This window comes from Balaenoptera ricei, chromosome 9 (assembly GCF_028023285.1).
Source record: "Balaenoptera ricei isolate mBalRic1 chromosome 9, mBalRic1.hap2, whole genome shotgun sequence".
In the NCBI taxonomy this organism is placed as follows: Eukaryota; Metazoa; Chordata; class Mammalia; order Artiodactyla; family Balaenopteridae; genus Balaenoptera; species Balaenoptera ricei.
The window spans coordinates 54,159,936-54,179,381 of record NC_082647.1 but is presented as its reverse complement, the minus strand read 5'-3'; the positions used below and the strand labels follow the sequence as shown (position 1 = coordinate 54,179,381).

The window sequence follows — 19,446 nt, the reverse complement described above, 5'->3', positions numbered from 1 at the left end:
TATTTCCACTATTTTATTTTCCAGATCACTTATCCATTCTTCTGCCTCAGTTATTTTGCTATTGATGCCTTCTAGAGTATTTTTAATTTCATTTATTGTGTTGTTCATCATCGTTTGTTTGCTAGATCCTTGTTAAATGTTTCTTGTATTTTCTCTATTCTTTTTCCGAGATTTTGGATCATCTTTACTACCATCACTCTGATTTCTTTTTCAGGTAGACTCCCTGTTTCCTCTTCATTTGTTTGGTCTGGTGGGTTTTTACCTTGATCCTTCATCTACTGCATATTTCTCTGTATTCTCATTTTGTTTAACTTACTGTGTTTGGGATTTCCTTTTTGCAGGCTGCAGGGTCGTAATTTCCTTTATTTTTGGTGTCTGTCCCCAGTGGGTGAGGCTGGTTCAGTGGCTTGTGTAGGCTTCCTGGTGGAGGGAACTTGTGCCTGTGTTCTGCTGGGTGGGCTGTATCTTGTCCTTTGGTGGGCAAGGCTGTAACGAGTGGTGTGTTTCAGAGTGTCTGTGAACTTTGTATGACTTTAGGTAGCCTCACGGCTAATGGGTGGGGTTGTGTTCCTGTCTTGGTAGTTGTTTGGCATGGGGCGCCCAGCCCTGGAGCTTGCTGGCCGTTGGGTGGAGCTGGGTCTTAGTGTTGAGACGAAGATCTCTGGGAGAGCTCTCAGTGATTGATATTATGTGGGGCTGGGAGGTCTCTAGTGGTCCAATATCCTGGACTAGGCCCTCCCACCTTGGAGGCTCAGGCCCAATACCCAGCCAGAGCACCAAGACCCTGCCAGCTAAACAGCTCAGAAGAAAAGGAACAGAGAAAACAAAACAAAACAAAAGAACAAAAACACATAAAATGGACAGAACCCTAGGACAAATGGTAAAAGCAAACCTATACAGACAAAATCACACAAAGAAGCATACACATACACACTCACCACACTCACAAAAAGAGAAAAAGGAAATATATATATATATATATATATATATATGAAAAAAAGGAAGAGAGCAACCAAACCAATAAACAAATCCAGCAATGATAATAAGCACTAAATACTATATTAAGATAAACATAAAACCAGAAACAAATTAGATGCAGAAAGCAAACCTGAAGTCTACAGTTGCTCCCAAAGTCCACCGCCTCAATTTTGGGAACATTCATTGTCTACTGAGGTATTCTTCAGATCCAGGGTTTATCAAGTTAATTGTGGGGATTTAATCTGGTGCTCCTTAGACTGCATGGAGAAATTTCCCTTTCTCTTCTTTGTTTGCACAGCTCCTGGTGTTCACCTTTGGTTTTGGCCCCACCTCTGCTTGTAGGCTGCCCTCAGGAGTCTGTTCCCCACCCAGACAGGAGGGGGTTAAAGCAGCAGCTGACTAGGGCTCTCTTGCTCATTCAGGCTGGGGGTAGGTAGGTGTATGGTAGTCATAATTGGAATGTGGTGTGAGCCAGAGGCAGCAGAGGCTGGTGTGATGTTGCAACAGCCTGAGAGGCATCGTTTGTTCTCCCGGGAAGTTGTCCCTGGATCTCGGGACTCTGGCAGTGGCGTGCTGCACTGGCTCCTCGAGGGATGTTGACAGTGACCTGAGCTTGCACACAGGACTCTTGGTGGCTGTGGCAGCGTTAGCAGTTCATGCCTGTCTCTGGGGCCTGAGCTGATAGCTGTGTCTCGCACCCATCTCTAGAGCTCGCTTAGGCGGTGCTCTGCCTTCTGTGGGCACACAGGGAAGGAATCCCCCCGCCTCGCACACCTCAAAACAAAGGTCTCTTGCCTCTCTGGCAGGCCCAGACTTTTTCCCAGACTCCGTCCCGTCTAGCTGTGGTGCACTAGCCCCTTCAGGCTGTGTTCATGCAGCCAACCCCAGTCCTCTCCCTGGGGTGTGACCTCCGATGTCCGAGCCTCAGCTCCCAGCCCCCACCCACCCAGGGGCGGGTGAGCAGACAAGCCTCTCAGGCTGGTGAGCGCTGGTCGGCACCGATCCTTTGTGTGGGAATCTCTGTGCTTTGCCCTCTGCACCCCTGTTGCTGCGCTCTCCTTCATGGCTCCAAGGCCTCCCCCCTGCCCATCCCCAGTCCCCACCAGTGAAGGGGCTCCCTAGTGTGTGGAAACTTTTCTTCCTTCACAGCTCCCTCCCAGAGGTATGGGTCCCATCTCTATTCTTTAGTCTCTGTTTTTTCTTTTTTCTTTTGCCCTACCCAGGTACATGGAGATTTTCTTGCTTTTTGGGAAGTCTGAGGTCTTCCGCCAGTGTTCAGTAGGTGTTCTGTAAGAGTTGTTCCACATGTAGATGTATTTTTGATGTATTTGTGGGGAGGAAAGTGATCTCCACGTCTTACTCCTCCACCACCTTGAACGTCTCCGCTCTTGTTCTTTTTATTTTTTTTTGTCTTTCACTCTTTTTCTGCCTTCTCTAGTTTTAGTTAGGCTTTTTATATGATTCTATTTTTTTCTCCTTTCTTAGCATATCAGTTATACTTTTTAACTTCTTTTAGCAGTTTCCCTTGAGTTTGTTAAAATCACTTACAACTAATCCAAGTCTTTCAAATAGCACTCTAGCTACTTCCTGGGTAGTGCAATTATCTTATAATACAGTATTTCCAATTCCTCCCTCCTGTCACTTATAATATTGCTGTTATTCATGGCTCTTATCCATAAGCTATAATTATTGAATACATTATTGATACTGTTATTATTTTGAATAAATTGGTTTTTGTTAGATCATTTAAGGATAAGAAAATATAAGATTTATTTTACCCTCATTATTTCTTCTCTAATGCTCTTCCTTTCGTTATATAGATGGAGATTCTGACATATATATTTTCCTTCTTTCTGAATCATTTATTTTACCACTTCTTTTAAGGTAGGCCTACTGGCAACAAATCCCACAATTTTGATCATCTGAGAGAGTGTTTATTTAGCCACAACTTTTGAAGGACAATTTTACTGAACACAGGATTCTAAATTGGTAATTTTTTCTTTCAACACTGCAATCTTTCACTCTATTCTTCTTGCTTGTATGGTTTCTAAGGAGAAGTCCAGTCTAATTCTTATCCTTGCTCTGCTTTATCTAAGGTGTTTCCCACTTCCCCTGGCTTCTTTCAAGGTTCTCTCTTTGTTCCTGATTTTCTGCAGTTTGAATATGATATACCTAGGGGTGTGTGTGTGTGTGTGTGTGTGTGTGTGTGTGTGTGTGTATGTATGTTTGTATTTTGTCTTTGAGCATCTGATTGGTGTTTCTGAGCTACCTGGATCTTTAGTTTATTTTGTATAATTAATTTTGGAAAAGTCTCCTCATGATTACTTCAAATATCCTGGGTTTTTTTTCCTTTCTTCTCCTACAATTATGCCTTTTGTAATTTTCCCATGATTCTTGGATATTCTGTTCTCTCCTTCTCATTTTTGTCTTTTCCTTTCAGTTTTGGGAGTTTCTATTAACATTGTTTTTTTCAAGATCACTGATTATTTCCTTAGCTATATCTAATCTATTGATGAACCCCTCAAAGACATTCTTCATTTCTGCTACAGTGCTTAAATTTCTAACATTTCCTTTGATTTCTTATTCAAGTTTCCGTATCTCTGCTTTCATTACCCACCTATCTTTGTATGTTATCCACTTTTTCTATTAGAATCATTAGCAAAGTAATCATAGTTGTTTTAAATTCCCAGTCTGATAACTCCAACAACTTTGCCATGTTTGAGTATCATGCTGATTCTTGATCTTTTTCGTGAAACTGTATTCTTTGTCTTTTAGTATGTCTTGCAATTATTTTCTTGAAAACCAGACATGCTTTACTGGGTAAATGGAACTGATTCCTTCAGAATTCCTACACTTCAGTAAGTTGTGATTCCTGTATCCACCTGTCTGTCTCTCCAGTTTTGAGGGGAGCAATCTTCCCTGTAACCTTACTTCTCCGTTGGATCAAAGAAAAGTTGCTGCTTTTCAGGTTGTTCAGTTTTTTTCTGGTTATGTGGATGGGAGTGACAAGTTCCAAGTTCCATATATGATGGGCCAGAAACTGGAAGTGCTTATTTATTTTTATATTTACAGAATACACAGTTCTAGCACAAATGATGTTTGAACAAATGCGTGAAAGAGTGAATTACTGAATGAATGCCATACATGATTGGCAGAATTACATAACTATAGAAGAGGAACAATGAATTAAAACTGATACACATGTAAAATATTGCTTCCCTTTCTACCCTCTGGTCTTATCATTAGCATGTGTGGGCAGTGAGCGCAGGTCTGACCTACAGCTCTGGAATATTTTGGCTATTTTATTATACTGGGTATTGTTTTATTACTTAAATTACCAACGGTTAATTTATATTGTTATATGGAGGAGCTCATCTAGTACTAGATACTCAATAGATAATAATACCTAATAGGTAAAGAGAATAATATTGTCATTTGTAAATCTTGAACAATGGGATAATAGATGCTATCACTAAATATTGCAGAATTAATTTCATGCAAAATTAATTCGGTATGGAACTGTCATAATATGCTGAAATATTGTGTCAAGACCCTATAATATAAATTGAAAAAACTAAAAAATAGGATAGGAAAAGGAAACCTATAGATCTGCCAACACAAAAAGCAAATACATGGTACAGAACCAAGACTCTTCTGTATAGTTTTTCATGCTGTCTGAGATCTGACGTGCATCAAAGTGAAGTTGCTAAACTATGTTCAGGAAATAAAAGGCCAGCTAGATGTCATGGCTCCAGGGACCTAATAGCAGTAGCAAATTATTTTTTTTCTCACAGTCTAGTCCAGGCTTAAGATTAAATTAAATGAGAGAAAGCTGTATTTAACTACAAATTTATACAATCATAATTTCAGAGGTAAAAGATACACTAGAGGTCTTTCAGTTTAGTCTCCCATTTGATGAAAGAATTCCTCACACAATATTCTTAAGAAATGGCCCTCTAGCTTCCCTTGGAAAGCATACCTTATAAAATATGCCTCCATCACCTCTGTTGAGTACTTATGCTAGGCACTTGGTTAGGGGTTTCATGCATTTTTAAAATTAATTGTCACAACACCTCTCTGAGGAAGGTAGCATTGGTCCTATTTTACTAAGAAATAAAGGAGGTAGTGGGGTACAGGGAAAGAAAGAAAGAGAGAAAGGAAGGAAAGAAGGAAGGAAGGAAGGAAAGAAGGAAGGAAGGAAGGAAGGAGGGAAGGAGGGAAGGAGGGAAGGAAAGAGGGAGGAAGGAGAGAGGGGAAGGAAGATATGCACCAAAACAGACAAGGCAGACCAGACTGCTGAGGTGAGGATAAGCTGATATTAATCCAGCAAACCCCTGCTACAGAAGTAGAACTGGAAAAGTAGAGCCTGGGACTAGAAATAGGAGAATTGGCTTAAGTATACAAAGGAACAAATGAGCCATCAGATCCCTAGCCTATTCTGGCAGAAGATGGAGGCTTGCTCTCTAGAGAAAGTGAACCAGCATAGGATCTAGTCTTAGGAACATCTGATTCATCTTAGGCCTAAGCTATAAGACCATTTAAAATGAGGACGTTAAATGGAAATTTCATACTGGTGAGGCTCCAAGTTTTCTTTCTGTTTATGTCTTTCAAAAATCTACAGATGTTGACACTTGGAGGTCACCCAATGAAAAAAATGAATTACTGCCCTATCACACCTGCCAAACTCAACCCACACATACAAACCTTCCAGTCAAATTTTTGTTCCCTCAGTTATAAACAAGAATGTCAGATAAACAGCCAAGTACTACATGATATTTGAGGAAGGCCTCTAGCATGTAAACCATAGGTAAAACCAAATGTGCCCTTGCTCGTTCTCTTGCTCTCTTCTCTGTCTTTCTCTTTTTCTCTCCCCACACACATACACACTCATACAATGTAAACAAATGTTCAGTAGAAAAATTGGAAGATAAAACTGGGAAAATCTTTATGTTGACATAAAGACTAATATACAGAAAATAGTAAGATTTGGAAGATGCATGTTGGAATTCTAATATCCAAATAAAAGGACTTTGAAAGAGAAGAAAGAGTAGAGGAGGAAATTATCCAATAAATGATTTTTAAAAACCTCCCAAAACAAATGATCTGACTTTCCAAATTGAACTACCCCATGGGGTTCCCTGCACAGTAACTGAAAAGCAACTCACCTCAAAGCAAATCAGTGTAGGATGTTAACCCATTAGGAGTCTTTGGAGCACTGTGCATCGCCTTATCTCCCAAACTTTGCATTGGGCATTCCCTCTTCCTGGAATACTCTCCCTCAGATAGATGGCTATCATTGATTGTTCCCTTATATCTTTTAGGTTTTTGTTTATTTCTGTCTTTTCATTAAGGTTTTCACTGAAACCCTTAATTAAAATTCTATTTGCCCCATAGCACTCCCTATACACTGTACTCTTTTATTTTCCTCCATAGCAGGTAGAACCATCCAATGTCCTATGTATTTTATATCTTCATTTTCTGTTTTCCCACACTTACCATGATAGCTCCAGAGGATGGATATGATTGGTTAGTTTCTAAAAGTAGTCCCAGTATTTGGAATAGTGTCTGGTACATAGCAGGCACTAAGGAAATGTTTGTTATAAAATGAAATGATGAAGAGGAAAGTCTAAATTTTCTGAAAAGAAGGATTAAGAACCAAAATGACATAAAGTGTTACTTTTCAACAGCAACACTAAAGGCTAAAATCCAGTTGAAAAATAAATAAAATGTGAGCATAGAATAAACACATTTATATTTACTGACAGACAAGGGCCCCCAAATTTTACCTTGTGTGTATTCTTCCTTAGGAAGCTTTTGGAGAATAGGTTCCACCAAAAGGAGGAATAAAATAAGATATAGGAAATCATGAGATCAAGGAAACAAGGACTACAATCTAAGAGAGAAAGAAAAGCATTCATAGGATGATGATAAAGAGAAGCCCCAAAAGAACAGCTGTGCAGCAGGTCTGGAAGGCAACAGGGTAACAATGGAGCAGAAAGACCGAGGAATTCACCAGAAGAGGGAGGGGCTGGACATGGACTGATCTATTATTTCATTTATCTGATGTTTCGTAATCAGACTTTTTTCTTATGTATGGTAAATAGTTCAGAGATGAATTAGAAATAGGCAGTGGTTTTAAAAAATTGAGCAAATATAAAAATAAGGCAGTTTCTAACTCCAGGAAAAAATAGGTATACAAGAAAGAAAATATAATTATAAAGTAATCACAGTACCTTATGAGGGTCACATAAAAAAAAATCTACAAGTCACAGTAACATAAATTCTGATCATTGACTTAACAACACAATAAAATACAAATCCCTATGGATTGACAAGATATAAGTGAAAACATATGAAGGCAGAATAATGTGTATAATATAATCACATTTTATGTTTATGTTTTATACAAGAGTTTATGACTTGATAATAAGTATTTAGAAACTTATCTAAAAAGATATGGACCAAATTGTAATTAAATACTATTACTTAATGTTCCATACTTATATATTCCTTAATTTTTAATATAAACAAGTATCTAAGCATTCCTTTTAAGAATTAATTTTGTATAAAATATAGATCCAAAATGTAATTTAACTTTTACACAGTATTTCAGTTTATGTGCATCATAATTTAGCCACTTTATTTTCATTGTATGTTTAGATTGCTTCTGGTATTTTTCTATTTTAAATATCTTCATGTATAAATCTTTGGAATTAATGTGATTATTTTTCTAGAATGCATGCCAGATGGAATTGTTTATAGGAAAAATTCACATTTTAAGTCTTTGATAAGTAATCCAAAGCTGAACATCAAAAAATTGAGACAATTTATATCCCCACAAGCAATGTTTAACCATATCTATTATCTCACATCTTGTCAACACTGGGGAGTATTCTTTTTTCATATTTGACACCTTTTCTTTGAAGAACTCTCCAAGTTTGTATTTATATGATTGCAAGTGAGGTAGACCATGTGTTCATATGTTGTAAGCCATTGACAGTCTTCTGAATGTACCCCTCTCCTTTCCTCTCCTTGTCACTGCTGTAAATATTTCAGTCATATCTCTTGGGCTCTTAGGCTCCCATCTGATGTCAGAGCCAAACTCTCTTCCTTGTGTTCCAACCCTTAAACTGCTTCTAGGTTTTTTTCTTCTAAGTCACAAATCTGATAATATCATTTGCTTGCTTAAAAGCTCATGAAGACTAGCAATTTCCCATAGAGTAAAGTCTAAAATTCTTCAAGTGGAACACTACTTCAACGTTAATATGGGCTCAAGTATTTTCTTAAATTATAAAAGTGTGTTTTCATGACAGCCTTTGCTCAATAATTATAAAGAACTTGGGATTAGAGAGCTAATTTTGCTCATTATAGTATTCACTCTAACTACCGAAGAAGTGATTAGAGAGTGACATCACCAAGATGGTGACATAGGTGATTGCTGACTTTGTTCCCTCTCAGGAGAAGAACAACTAATAACTATTCAAGAATAAGACATCACTGAGAAAATCCTACAACACAGGGGCGAGGCTAAAGCACCCCTTGCACCACAGAGACCAAGACACTAAATTAGAAGGTGAGAGAAGCAGTTACACTTTGATTGCATTGTCCCTCCCCCAGGCCAGTGCAGCACCACATGGAGAGGTCTCCCTTCAGCCTCCAGTTTCTCCAATGAGCAAAGAAAACCCAGGGGGGGGACAACCAATCCCTACCCCCAGCATTGTGGGTCACTTTGTGGGAGCCCCTACTCTGATCTTGCCCCAGATTGCAAGTGAATCTTCAGGGCTCATCCACTGGGACAAAGAATTGGGGTGAGGGGTCTTAATGACACTTGGATCTTGGCAGACTGAGTTCATACCTACAGTGCCCAAGTAGTAATCCCAACCAGCAACAAAGTAAAAAGGTAACCTATGAAAGGGGAAAAATATTATCAAGTTATATATCTGATAAGGGGTTAATATCCAAAATATATAAAGAACTCATACAACTCAGTACAAAAACAAATAACTCACCACCTACCATAGTTATCACTTCATGATATATGTAAATAAACGGAATATGCCAAAAATCACTGAATTGTACATTTTTAAACGATTAAAATGGTAAATTAAAAAAATCATGCTGTAACCTGAAACCTACATGGTGATATATGTCAATCATATCTCAATAAAACTAGAGGAAAAAAGAAGTGATTAGTCAATGATGGTAGAATATATTGACAAAAGACAGAGTAGCAGGGTCAGTTCTAGAAACTCACTTATTCAGCTACTCATTCATTTAAAAAATATTTATTGAGTCATTACTATGTACTAGACACTGCTCTAAGTTCTAGAAATACAGGGATACATGGCCAATAGGGCCAACAATGCCCTGCTCTTCTCTTTGTGGAGTTAATGGCAGGGAAGGGGGGAAGGGGCAAAAATTTCAAAAAGTAAATAACTTTTTTTTTTTTTTTTTTACTGAGTATTAAACAATGGTGTGCTGGTATATCAACTCTATGGAAAAATCAAATGAAACATATAAAGCCCTATTTGTAGTGTTTGTGGATCTCCCACCATGGCTGATTTCAATGCACCAGTGGTTTAAGAACCAGCTCACAAATTTCTTGAATATTAAACAGTTGGCTCTGGAGAGCCAGTGTAGGTTGACTCCAACCACCATTGACAGTGCCAATAGGGTATTATTTGGAGAAGTGGCAACATTCTAACTTGAGTTAGAATGCAAAGGAAAGATCCTACAGAAGAGATGACATTGAGCTAAGACACAAATGAAGAGAGGAATCAGAAAGTTGAAAGTCATCTGAAAAAACAGCTCTGGAAGAAAGAGATATGGCAAACACACGAAGGCAGGAAATCACTTAGCACATCTGAAAGACAGCAAGAACAAGAACATAGATTTTTAATTTATTTTTCATCTGGGAGTTCACCTTGAGATCAAAAGTTCTCTTAGCCAGGGTGAAAGCAGTATTTTAAAAGAGGTGAATTATGATTCAGAAGCTAAGATCAGTTTTGGTTCTTTTGTACTTCTTTGCTAATAGTTTCCAATTACTGCTGGGTAATTCTTGGGGGAGGGTGGTGGCGCAGATATAGAAATATAAAATCTACCAGAAACCTGGGTTTATAGAATACAAAATACAGCAGGAAATAAGTATTATTCTATTTTACCAACATTTATGGTTCTCAGAGTGTTCATTCTAGACACTCTAGTCTATATTTCTTCTTCAATCTTGCCAACCCTACAAATTAACTATATTTTAAAATCCTGTTGCCATATTAAGACGACTAGTAGCTTAAATATACTAGGCTGAAATGTATCATTGGGCAGTATTTGGATAAAATATAAATCAAATTGTAGGAACAAAGCAAGGAAAATTGGATTAAATTCATTTATCAGCTTTGGGAATCTTTTCCCTTTGGAGTCAAGATGACAAAAGATAATTCTGTTTTGTTTATTCTATCTTGAGCAGGTAGAGATGGGGAGAATCCAAAACAACATTTTAAGAATGACTTAGTTGGAGTTCAAATCCAGGCTTGAGAAGTGAACAGCTCCTCCTGAGTGAAAATAAATCCTATTGTGAGGCAAACGAAGATTAGGAGGATTAAGTGTCACATGTGGAGGATCTGAAAGTGGATTTGTTGTTTATTATGGAAGGTATTTTTATGGGTTAATTGTATGGGGATCCGGTTCATTTGTTTTTTCTAAGCTGAGATGAGCCAGTATGTCTCTGGGGCAGGAGAGACTTGTGCTGCTTGTGAGAATGTGTATTATTTGTTTCAGTATTATGCATTAGCAGCTAACAGTCCCAAGAAAGGGATTATGACTTGGTAGTCTCAGAAGGAATGAATTGTTACTGACATGTTAGCTATATTAATAGTTACAATACTCTCTTTATCCCAGAGATTGTAATTTGTATACACGTTCAAATTGCTCTAGTAATAATGCTCAACATTTACACAGAATTTTAAAAAGTTCAAGGCAATAGCTAAAACAATCAAGTTATTTCCAAAAACATGAGTTAGGTATAGAATGTGGCTGTCAAAACTGGAAATTCAATTTTTCCTTGTTGAAGAAATAGAAAAAAATCAGCTTTGTTACTGATAAACTTTTTCTACAAGAAACATATCTCACTTTTTATTAAATTATAGAAAACATTATTAAATGTCCAATGGAATTAGTTTAAAGCTATGAATCCCAGATTACTTTACTTTATTCTTTAAAGTTATATATTAGCTTACTTCTCTAGAACTACAATAAATCTGTAAATAATATAAGCTTTGCAATAAAATAAACACATAGGACTGCAATTTAGATACAAGGTAACACAAAAGCTTTAGAAATCACTTATTAAAATGAAGGATCCTGAGTAATTATAAGTGAGAGAAGGAGGTAGAGAGGTAATTCAGATTACCCTGTTTCTAGCTCTAAACTATTCTATTAATGAGTAATAGAATTAATTCCATGTGAATTTGGATTCACTTCTAAGTGTACCAAAAGACCATATTGTTGGAAGTTCAGCACAAGAGGCCAGATATTTACTCTGAATCCACATGGAAAATAAAATTAAGGCAACTGTTCATATTACTTAGGCCAGAAAATACTCTCATCCAAATCCCCACTACCATCATTATAATCAGCATCACAGTCAAGAAGAGCCCTTACTGAAGCAAGAACCAAATAGACATATTTAGCTTTGGGATTTGGAAAAAAAAAAAAAGATTTTGCATATTTTACTTTAGTGCATATTTCCTATTTCTTGTACATAAAATTCAGTTTCATTTAAAAGGCAAATTGTAAACTCAGCTTCATTTAGAATTCAGGTAATTTTCAAAATATTTTGGGCCAAAATAAATCTTTAGATGGAAGTATTTCAACATTTATCTAAGAAAGCAGTTTTATGAGGTCTATGGCAAATTTAATTATTCCAATGTTTCCCAAAGTGGGCAGCATGTACAAAATTCTGTACAATATGAATGTGTTGATCAAAAGGAATTTGGAAAATGCTGTTACTCAGCTTAGCATGAGATCTCAGCTTTTTTTATATCTGGATGTAAGTTGTCAGTCTATGTATTAAATCTACTGAAGTATATGTTGAAATACAGCCCCCAGGCATCCCAGACGGAGGGAAGATTATGAGCCAATAAGAGCAGGTGGGAAAGCATAATGAATCTTTTAAGAAAGTATAAGGAAATTCTGGGGTTGCAGGAGATAAATCTGGAAATGGATGCCAGAGCCAAACTGTGGACATTTTGAATGACAGACTAAGTAATTCAGACTTTTTAAAAAGTCAGCCAGCAGCCACTGACACTTTCCAAGGAGGGGAGTGACAGAATAAGTATGGTAGTTTGGGAGGATCAATCTGGCTGAAAATGGATAGCTTGGTGTGGAGAAGGGAAAATACTGAGGCAGGGAGTCCAGTTAGAAGGTCCTAGCAAAAAATCAGGAGTGAGATTAAACATGAATGGTGAAAAGAGAATGCAAAAGGAAGAATGAGAACAAGGTCTATTGCAAGAGAATGGAAGGAATGAGGGACAGTTTCAAAGATTTTTAAAGAGCTCTCCAAGAGACTGATGGTGACTTTAGTGATCACAGTGAATCTTTTGCAGCTTCTCTGGGTTATGCTTGATACAGGTTCCCATGCCTTGATATAGGTTTTCTACCATAAAGGACTTTCCATTCTTGGTTGGTTAACATGGCTAACTTATAATTCATTCTTTAGGACTTCTAGGTCACTTGTCATCTTTTCATTCTTAAATAATTTTTATATGTTCTCTTAGTATCCTAGATATACAAATTCTACAATATTTAAATCATGTATTTTAAAGATTGATTAGGTAGATTACAGGTTCCCCAGTCAGATTATAGGCTCCCTGAAATTAGGGATTAAATTTGTCCACTTTCAACAGCCAGCACAGTAGCACATAGTGGAAACTCAATCACTGTTTGAACGAGGAGTGTGCCTAGGAATCTTAGAATGCTAGTAAGCCTAAAGAAAGACAGAAATGGGCAAATAGATGGAATATAAGGATTGAGGAAAGGTAGTTTTATCAACATGTTGGAAAGCCAACGGAAATAAGATTGAGGAAAGTGATAAAAAGGGAAATTGATGAGGCAGAATTGCAGAGTGAAAGGCAGGCTGTAGAATGCAGATCTAGTGTGGAGAATTCACCCTCTGGTAGTCCAATACTTCCTACTGTTTTCAAAAGAGGCCTCATACCCCTCCATTTCCTCACCTTAGTTCCTTGTGTTTCCACTTTCAAGAATTCCACCCCATCTTGAGCCTCTTTTTCAACATTTACACATGTATACTTAAAGCACAGGTCAAATGTCACTATCCCCTGAGACCTTCCGTGGTCATTTATTTCTCTAAATCTCCAGAGTGACTTTTTTCTTAATATGCAGCCTGAAGCACTCCTACATAAAATTCAGGTTAGGTGATACTTTTGGGAAGTTTGCCTTTATAGACGTATTCTATCTAATAAATGACAAAAGGATGATAGAATTAGAATCATCATTTTACAGCTCCAAATGAAGTAATAGGTTTAAGCAAATGATCATCTATGGATACAAGAACTATTAGTGGAAAAAGGTTGGTGAGGTACTTAATGATGGATGGATCAAGGCAATAGTATCTGAACCCACTGATCAAACTTCAAGTCATAAAAATAAAGAAAACTAGACATCATACACCTCCTTATGGAAAGACACAACACATCCTCTAATATATTTTTACCAAGAAAAAAATGTTAACCTGCATTTGACCAGATTTTATCTGTAACAACAAGTTTAAAGGAAATACAGAAGACAGAGAAAACGTGCAAAGACAACACTGGGTTGTATTCAGCAAAATCTCAAATTTGTGAAACAATACAGTTTTTCAACAAATAAATTGCAAGGTGTAAAATTTAAAGAGGGAGTGAAAAACCCATAGTTTAAATATATATTAAAAGAAACTTAAAGATGTGTCAACCAAAAGTGTGATAGGTTTGGATCCTGATTTCAACAAACCCAAATTTATAAATCATTTATTAGACAAATGAGAAAACAAGACCACCCACTGATACCAAGATACTGTTAATTTTTAGATACGATGATGGCTAGGTTGTTTAAGCATCATTGTTCATCCTGAAATACTTTCAGATGAAATGATACAATGTTTGGAATTTGCTTCAAAATAATGCACGGTGGTGGCAGGGGTGGGGAAGTGAGTGGTGGTGCTATAAATGAAACAAGACTGATTGCTGTTGGAGTTGGATAGTAGCCACATAGTTCATTTTTATGTGTGATTGAAAAATTCTGTTTTGTGTCCTTTCAAAATACAAGCTCCTGTGCTCCATCTTAGAACTACTGAATTAGAATATCTAAAGGAGAATCTGGAAATCTGCATTATTAACAGGTTCCAAAGTGATGATTATGCACACTAAGATTTGGGAATCATAGTCCTAAACAATGTATCCCATTGTTCTTGCTCTTGTCAGAGACATCCAGTCAATTATATATGCATGCTGTATCTTTAAAGTTAGAAATTGTGTCTTGCATCTCCCAAAGCCATATATTTTATATGTGCTCAATAAATATTAGTGATGTTAGTCAAAACCTTTATTGCTGTTCACTCTGAATAAACATTCTAGGTCTAGAATATACAAGACTTACCCATATATTCAAAGATATTAGGAGTGTGCACCTTCTCAGCTCTTAGCAATAATCCTCTGGCCATGTGGAATTTCTTTCTTAGTGGTATTTAACACTCCTAATTCCTAAAGGGCTAGTATTCTCATACCTCATGCAGCAAGGATAAAATTTAACAGATGAGAATAATAACCGCCTCTTTCACAGACAGATAGAAATAGAGAATCTTAGCCTCCATGTGTAGAAAAAGAAAATGAAATGTGAAGTGTTTATACCTGCCATTACCCCTCAACTTTGCCTTTGTCAAGATTTTCTTTGTTTGCAATGGTTTATTTATTAAGTAATCACTTTGACCCTCCTAAGAGGGTATTCTTGGGAAAATGTAACCTTATATTGAGAATTTTTTCCCCAAAGACTTAGTATTCCCTATACCTTGGAACTCTTGAAAGAACTCTTTGATAGATTCTGTCCTAGTACTGGTCCAGTGTTCTAGTTCTGCCACTAAGTAGCTAGGTGGTTTTGAATCTGGCACTATTTTTAATGGGTCCTGGTTTCCCCACATATATAACTGTAAAATAAATGCCAATCTACTCTTGGATCATCTGTAAGTTAACCTACAGTTTTACATTCCTTCTAGGAAAAAGTATTTCACCCAATATTTAAACAGAAAACACAACCTTCAAGAAAAAAAAGGTATAAAATGGTTTTACCTCAGCATCTTAGACAAGGATAAATAAGGCCAGTTGCATATGTTGTGTTCTGAAGGTATAAATCCAGGAATATGAAGGCTATTTCCCACTTTGACCTACCTGCTTATGAGCATGATCATAAGAATTAATATGATTGTCAAACTCCTGGTGTTTGTGGTACTGCTTGTCACATAATTCACAGTAAAAGTTTGCCTTTACATCTTCCAGGGCCTTTGCTGTGGACTTCTCCTTTTCTGGAAAATCCTTTAAAAAAAAAAGGCAAAAATGTTGGTTACATTTCTCTCTAATAGCATAATCAGATCTCATATTAATCAAGTTGGTATTTAATTTTACTGGGACTAAAAGGATATGGTTAGTCACATTACATTTCTGAAATTCTTGGCACTGTGGAAGCAACTTTCAGCTTAGCCTTATCCCTAAGTTATCAATAAACACATAATGACTTATCCTAAAGGAGCCCTCAGCTGCAGTATGGTCATTACTCAATCTTCTTCTTGCCACCCATTTCCAGGTGTGGTTCTGCTGACTCATCTAACTGGAATACTCACCCCCACTTCCTCTGCCTATCCAGTGACCTATCTGAAACACTGTAAGACCTCTCCACTACAATATTTTACTGGGGCACCGATTGCATTGTTTTATATTGTTCACCTACTGCTCATGTTAAGTCTCCCTGAGATCATGTGTTGGGACTTACTATTCTCTCTTCACACAGTGCCTTTCCCACCTTGTTAAATTGGTGAGCTTCTACTCCTTTCCCAATACCCAGCTCTTTGCCCCCTCTGGGAATCATTTTCCATGACATTTCAAGGAGGAGAAAGCCTCCATTATGTTGCTTATTACTAAACACATCTATGATCATTCCTACTTTGTCTTTTTCATAGACATTTCTTTCTTTGATATTACCCCTTACATTTTTTGTATTCCAAACAATTCCATCTTCAGCCAACTGAATTATCCACTCTACACACTCTCCCTGGGTGATCCCATTCATACTATAGTTAGAGCCTTATGTATCCATAATCTCTAACTCCAGCCTAAGCTTCTCCCACAAGCATCAGCTCCTGCTAGACATTGCCAATGAGTGTATTGCACAGTTTTCAAAATGATTACACTTACAATTTTGACTATGCTCTATCTCAAACAGAATTTTGGCCATATCACCCTCCTGCTTAAAATCCTCCTGAATTCTCTCATTGCCTATAGAATAATAGTGACAAATGCTTATTGAGCATAAACAATGTGCCAGGTATTAGGTTAAGTATGTGAATTATCTCATTTGTTCCTCACAACAACCCTATAAAAATAAATTCTATTTTAATCTACATTTTACAGATACATCAACCAGCACTCGGAGAGATCACACACTTGTGGTCACTGAGTTAGCAAGTGCAGAAAGGATTTGAATTCAAATAACCAATGCCTACCTCCTTTGTTAGTAAACAGCTGTGCTTTACCATCTCCCTTTAAGGCCAATCCCCTTAATATACCATACAAGCTCCTTCCTACCTCATCAGTGGCATTTATATCAATCCATGCTCCCATGTTACCCTCTTTAATTCTATTAGCAGACATGCCACATGATATTAAAAGATTTGTTTTCATGTCTATGGCTCCCATAAATCTTTTGAAGGCAGGAACTGTTTTATTCATTTTTGTGTCCACGGTGCCAAACGTATTGTCTAGCCCAGAATAGGTGCTTATTTAATATGCATTACATAAATTAAAAGATAATGCTGGCTTACATATTCATGCCTCCTACCATTCTGCAAGTTCTTCTCTATTATCCCAAGGCCTAAATAAAAGAATGACTGGCACGTAGAGGATACCAAATAAATATGCATAAAGAATGGGTGAACAAAATAAAGAATGGATTTCAGCTTTGTTTCTCCAAAATGACTAACCTTCTATACAAAGAACTTAGGCCATAAACCTAAATCATAGGGATATCACTACCCAGACAAGAAAGCAAACACAGGGAATTTAGGCAGATTCTACAGGGTTGGGAGAAGTGATGGGGCAATTAATTCAGACATGGAACATAATGATTCAAGCCCAAATATAAGTGTCTAAAACACATGGCAAGAAGCAGGAAGGACATGAGTAACATTAACAAAGATCAAACTAGACAAAATATCTGGATTGCCTATCTAAGAGAGTTGACGTAGAAATGTGGTTACGTTCTAGGCTAATGAGGCAAATAAAAGCTACTTGACAGGATTTATCCAGTAATGAGAATGTGGATACTTATTTCAAGACAAAAACCCAGTTACCCAAAGAATGGAGATAATATAGTCACTTGATAATTGAGGGAGCAGTATAGCATTGAGGTAGAGCATATCTTTTGATGCACTACACTTAGAATCAGGGGAAACCATTATTTTTCATCCAGTCTTTCTCACTAGAAATTTGTTATGCCCTTTCTCAGTATAATTGCAGGGATTGGATTGGAACAGGGACTACTTTGGTTTACCCATAGTTCTTCTTGCTTTATGATGAGCCAGGAACAACAGCCTCAGAAAACTGGCCATGTGCCTTGGATATTGAGCAACTCTGCCTCAGCTATGTTAACTGGGAGTGGAGTAAGGGTGGCGACTGAGAATTCAGGGTGAATCTGTAGTTAAAAATGTGTATTCTTATTATTTCGGATTTTGGAGAGGATTTTGTGACAATAGCTCAATGGCCAGGAGTGGAGCTTTTCCAGTTACTCTTGGCATCTATAGCTAAACATTTTTTATTTCTAAAACACCCTTTAATTATATTATAATATATGACTCTCAATGAAAAATGTTATGAGAGTTCTACCAACATTTTAGTCATATACCATCTCCTACAAGTGTTTACATTTTACAAACCCATCAGACTAAATTACATGCCCTGTTTCTTGCTTCATTTTTCTTGCCGGGAAGTGGTGCTGATATACCCGTTTCTCTTCCCTACAAGGGACTAATGATATGCCCACAGCATATCCTAGGCCCCTTATTAAGAGAGGAATATATCCCACCTGTGGGATATAAATGCCATGAGCAAAACATTCAGAGTTCACAATCCAGTGTGTCCCTCAAAGTCAGAAGTAAAAGCATAAACCCAACAGCAGTGACTAGGTAATAGAAATGGGGAAACTGAGGCCTGAGAGTAGAAATATCAGGCAGAGGAGACTACAAGCCAAGAGTTGGGTAGGGATAGAGGAATCATAGAGGAAAAGAAAAAAAACAAAATCCTTAAGAATTTTTGGCAAAACTTGAAAACTGAGATTAGAGCTGGAGCTGACTTTTAGTAAAAGAACTATAACTTAGTGGTCCATGGTATTACTCAGCATAAGGTAGACCTGCTTGGAAGTGTCAAAGTGGACTACCTATGGAGATGGAGATGAGTTGGTCCATATCTATGTGCCAGAAGGCTGGAGTGTAAGGTCTCAGACTAGTAGGGGAGGTATCATGTAGTCTATCTAATCCTACCATTTAGCAGAAGAGGCAACTGATGTTTAGCAATTTCGTGATTAGAATAAAATCAGCTAACAGTAAAGCAGGGGCGCACTTCCATTGTATCACGCTGCCCCATCCACTCAATCATTCATCCATTCATTTAACTACACATTCATCGCCCTATTATCAAGCACTTAAACAGTCAAGAACCTCTTGTTAAGCAACTTGTAATCATCAGTTTCTTACTCGGTCTCTACCTCAGAGTTTTACAGTCTGGCATGGAATAATTACATATGAACAGGTAAACACTATAAATTGCAATACAGTGATAATCATAAGTTGTTATAGAATTTACCTAGTTCATACTAGTTAAGAATAATTTGAGGAAAAAGTCAGATTTTTTTTCTCTCTCTCTTTTTCACACGTAGCATTAGATACACTGAAAGTTCTCAGCATTTCTTGCCTTTTTGTTTAATGACAAGATACTTTTACTGGTCAAATAGCTTTGAAGGCAAATCAAGGTGAGATTTACTCTCTGAAATAATTACAGTCTTTAAATATATTGAGATATGGAGTAAACATGAAAGGAGTAAATAACCACCTATTCTCAGTATCAGTAAATTTTTAAAATTAAAAGTGAATAAAATTCATAATAATACATTAGACATATAACATTTGATGTATAGCTGTATCATTGATTTGCTAGTTAT

General features: G+C 37.1%; 1 protein-coding gene across 1 annotated transcript in view; it reads right to left on the bottom strand.

The window, feature by feature from the left end:
• ZNF804B (zinc finger protein 804B) overlaps positions 1-19,446 on the bottom strand; it is a 507,161-nt gene that overhangs the window by 80,054 nt on the left and 407,661 nt on the right. Inside the window, exon 2 of the mRNA XM_059932764.1 lies at positions 15,411-15,554. Coding sequence (XP_059788747.1) covers positions 15,411-15,554 — 144 coding nt within the window. The remainder of the gene's footprint in view (positions 1-15,410; positions 15,555-19,446) is intronic.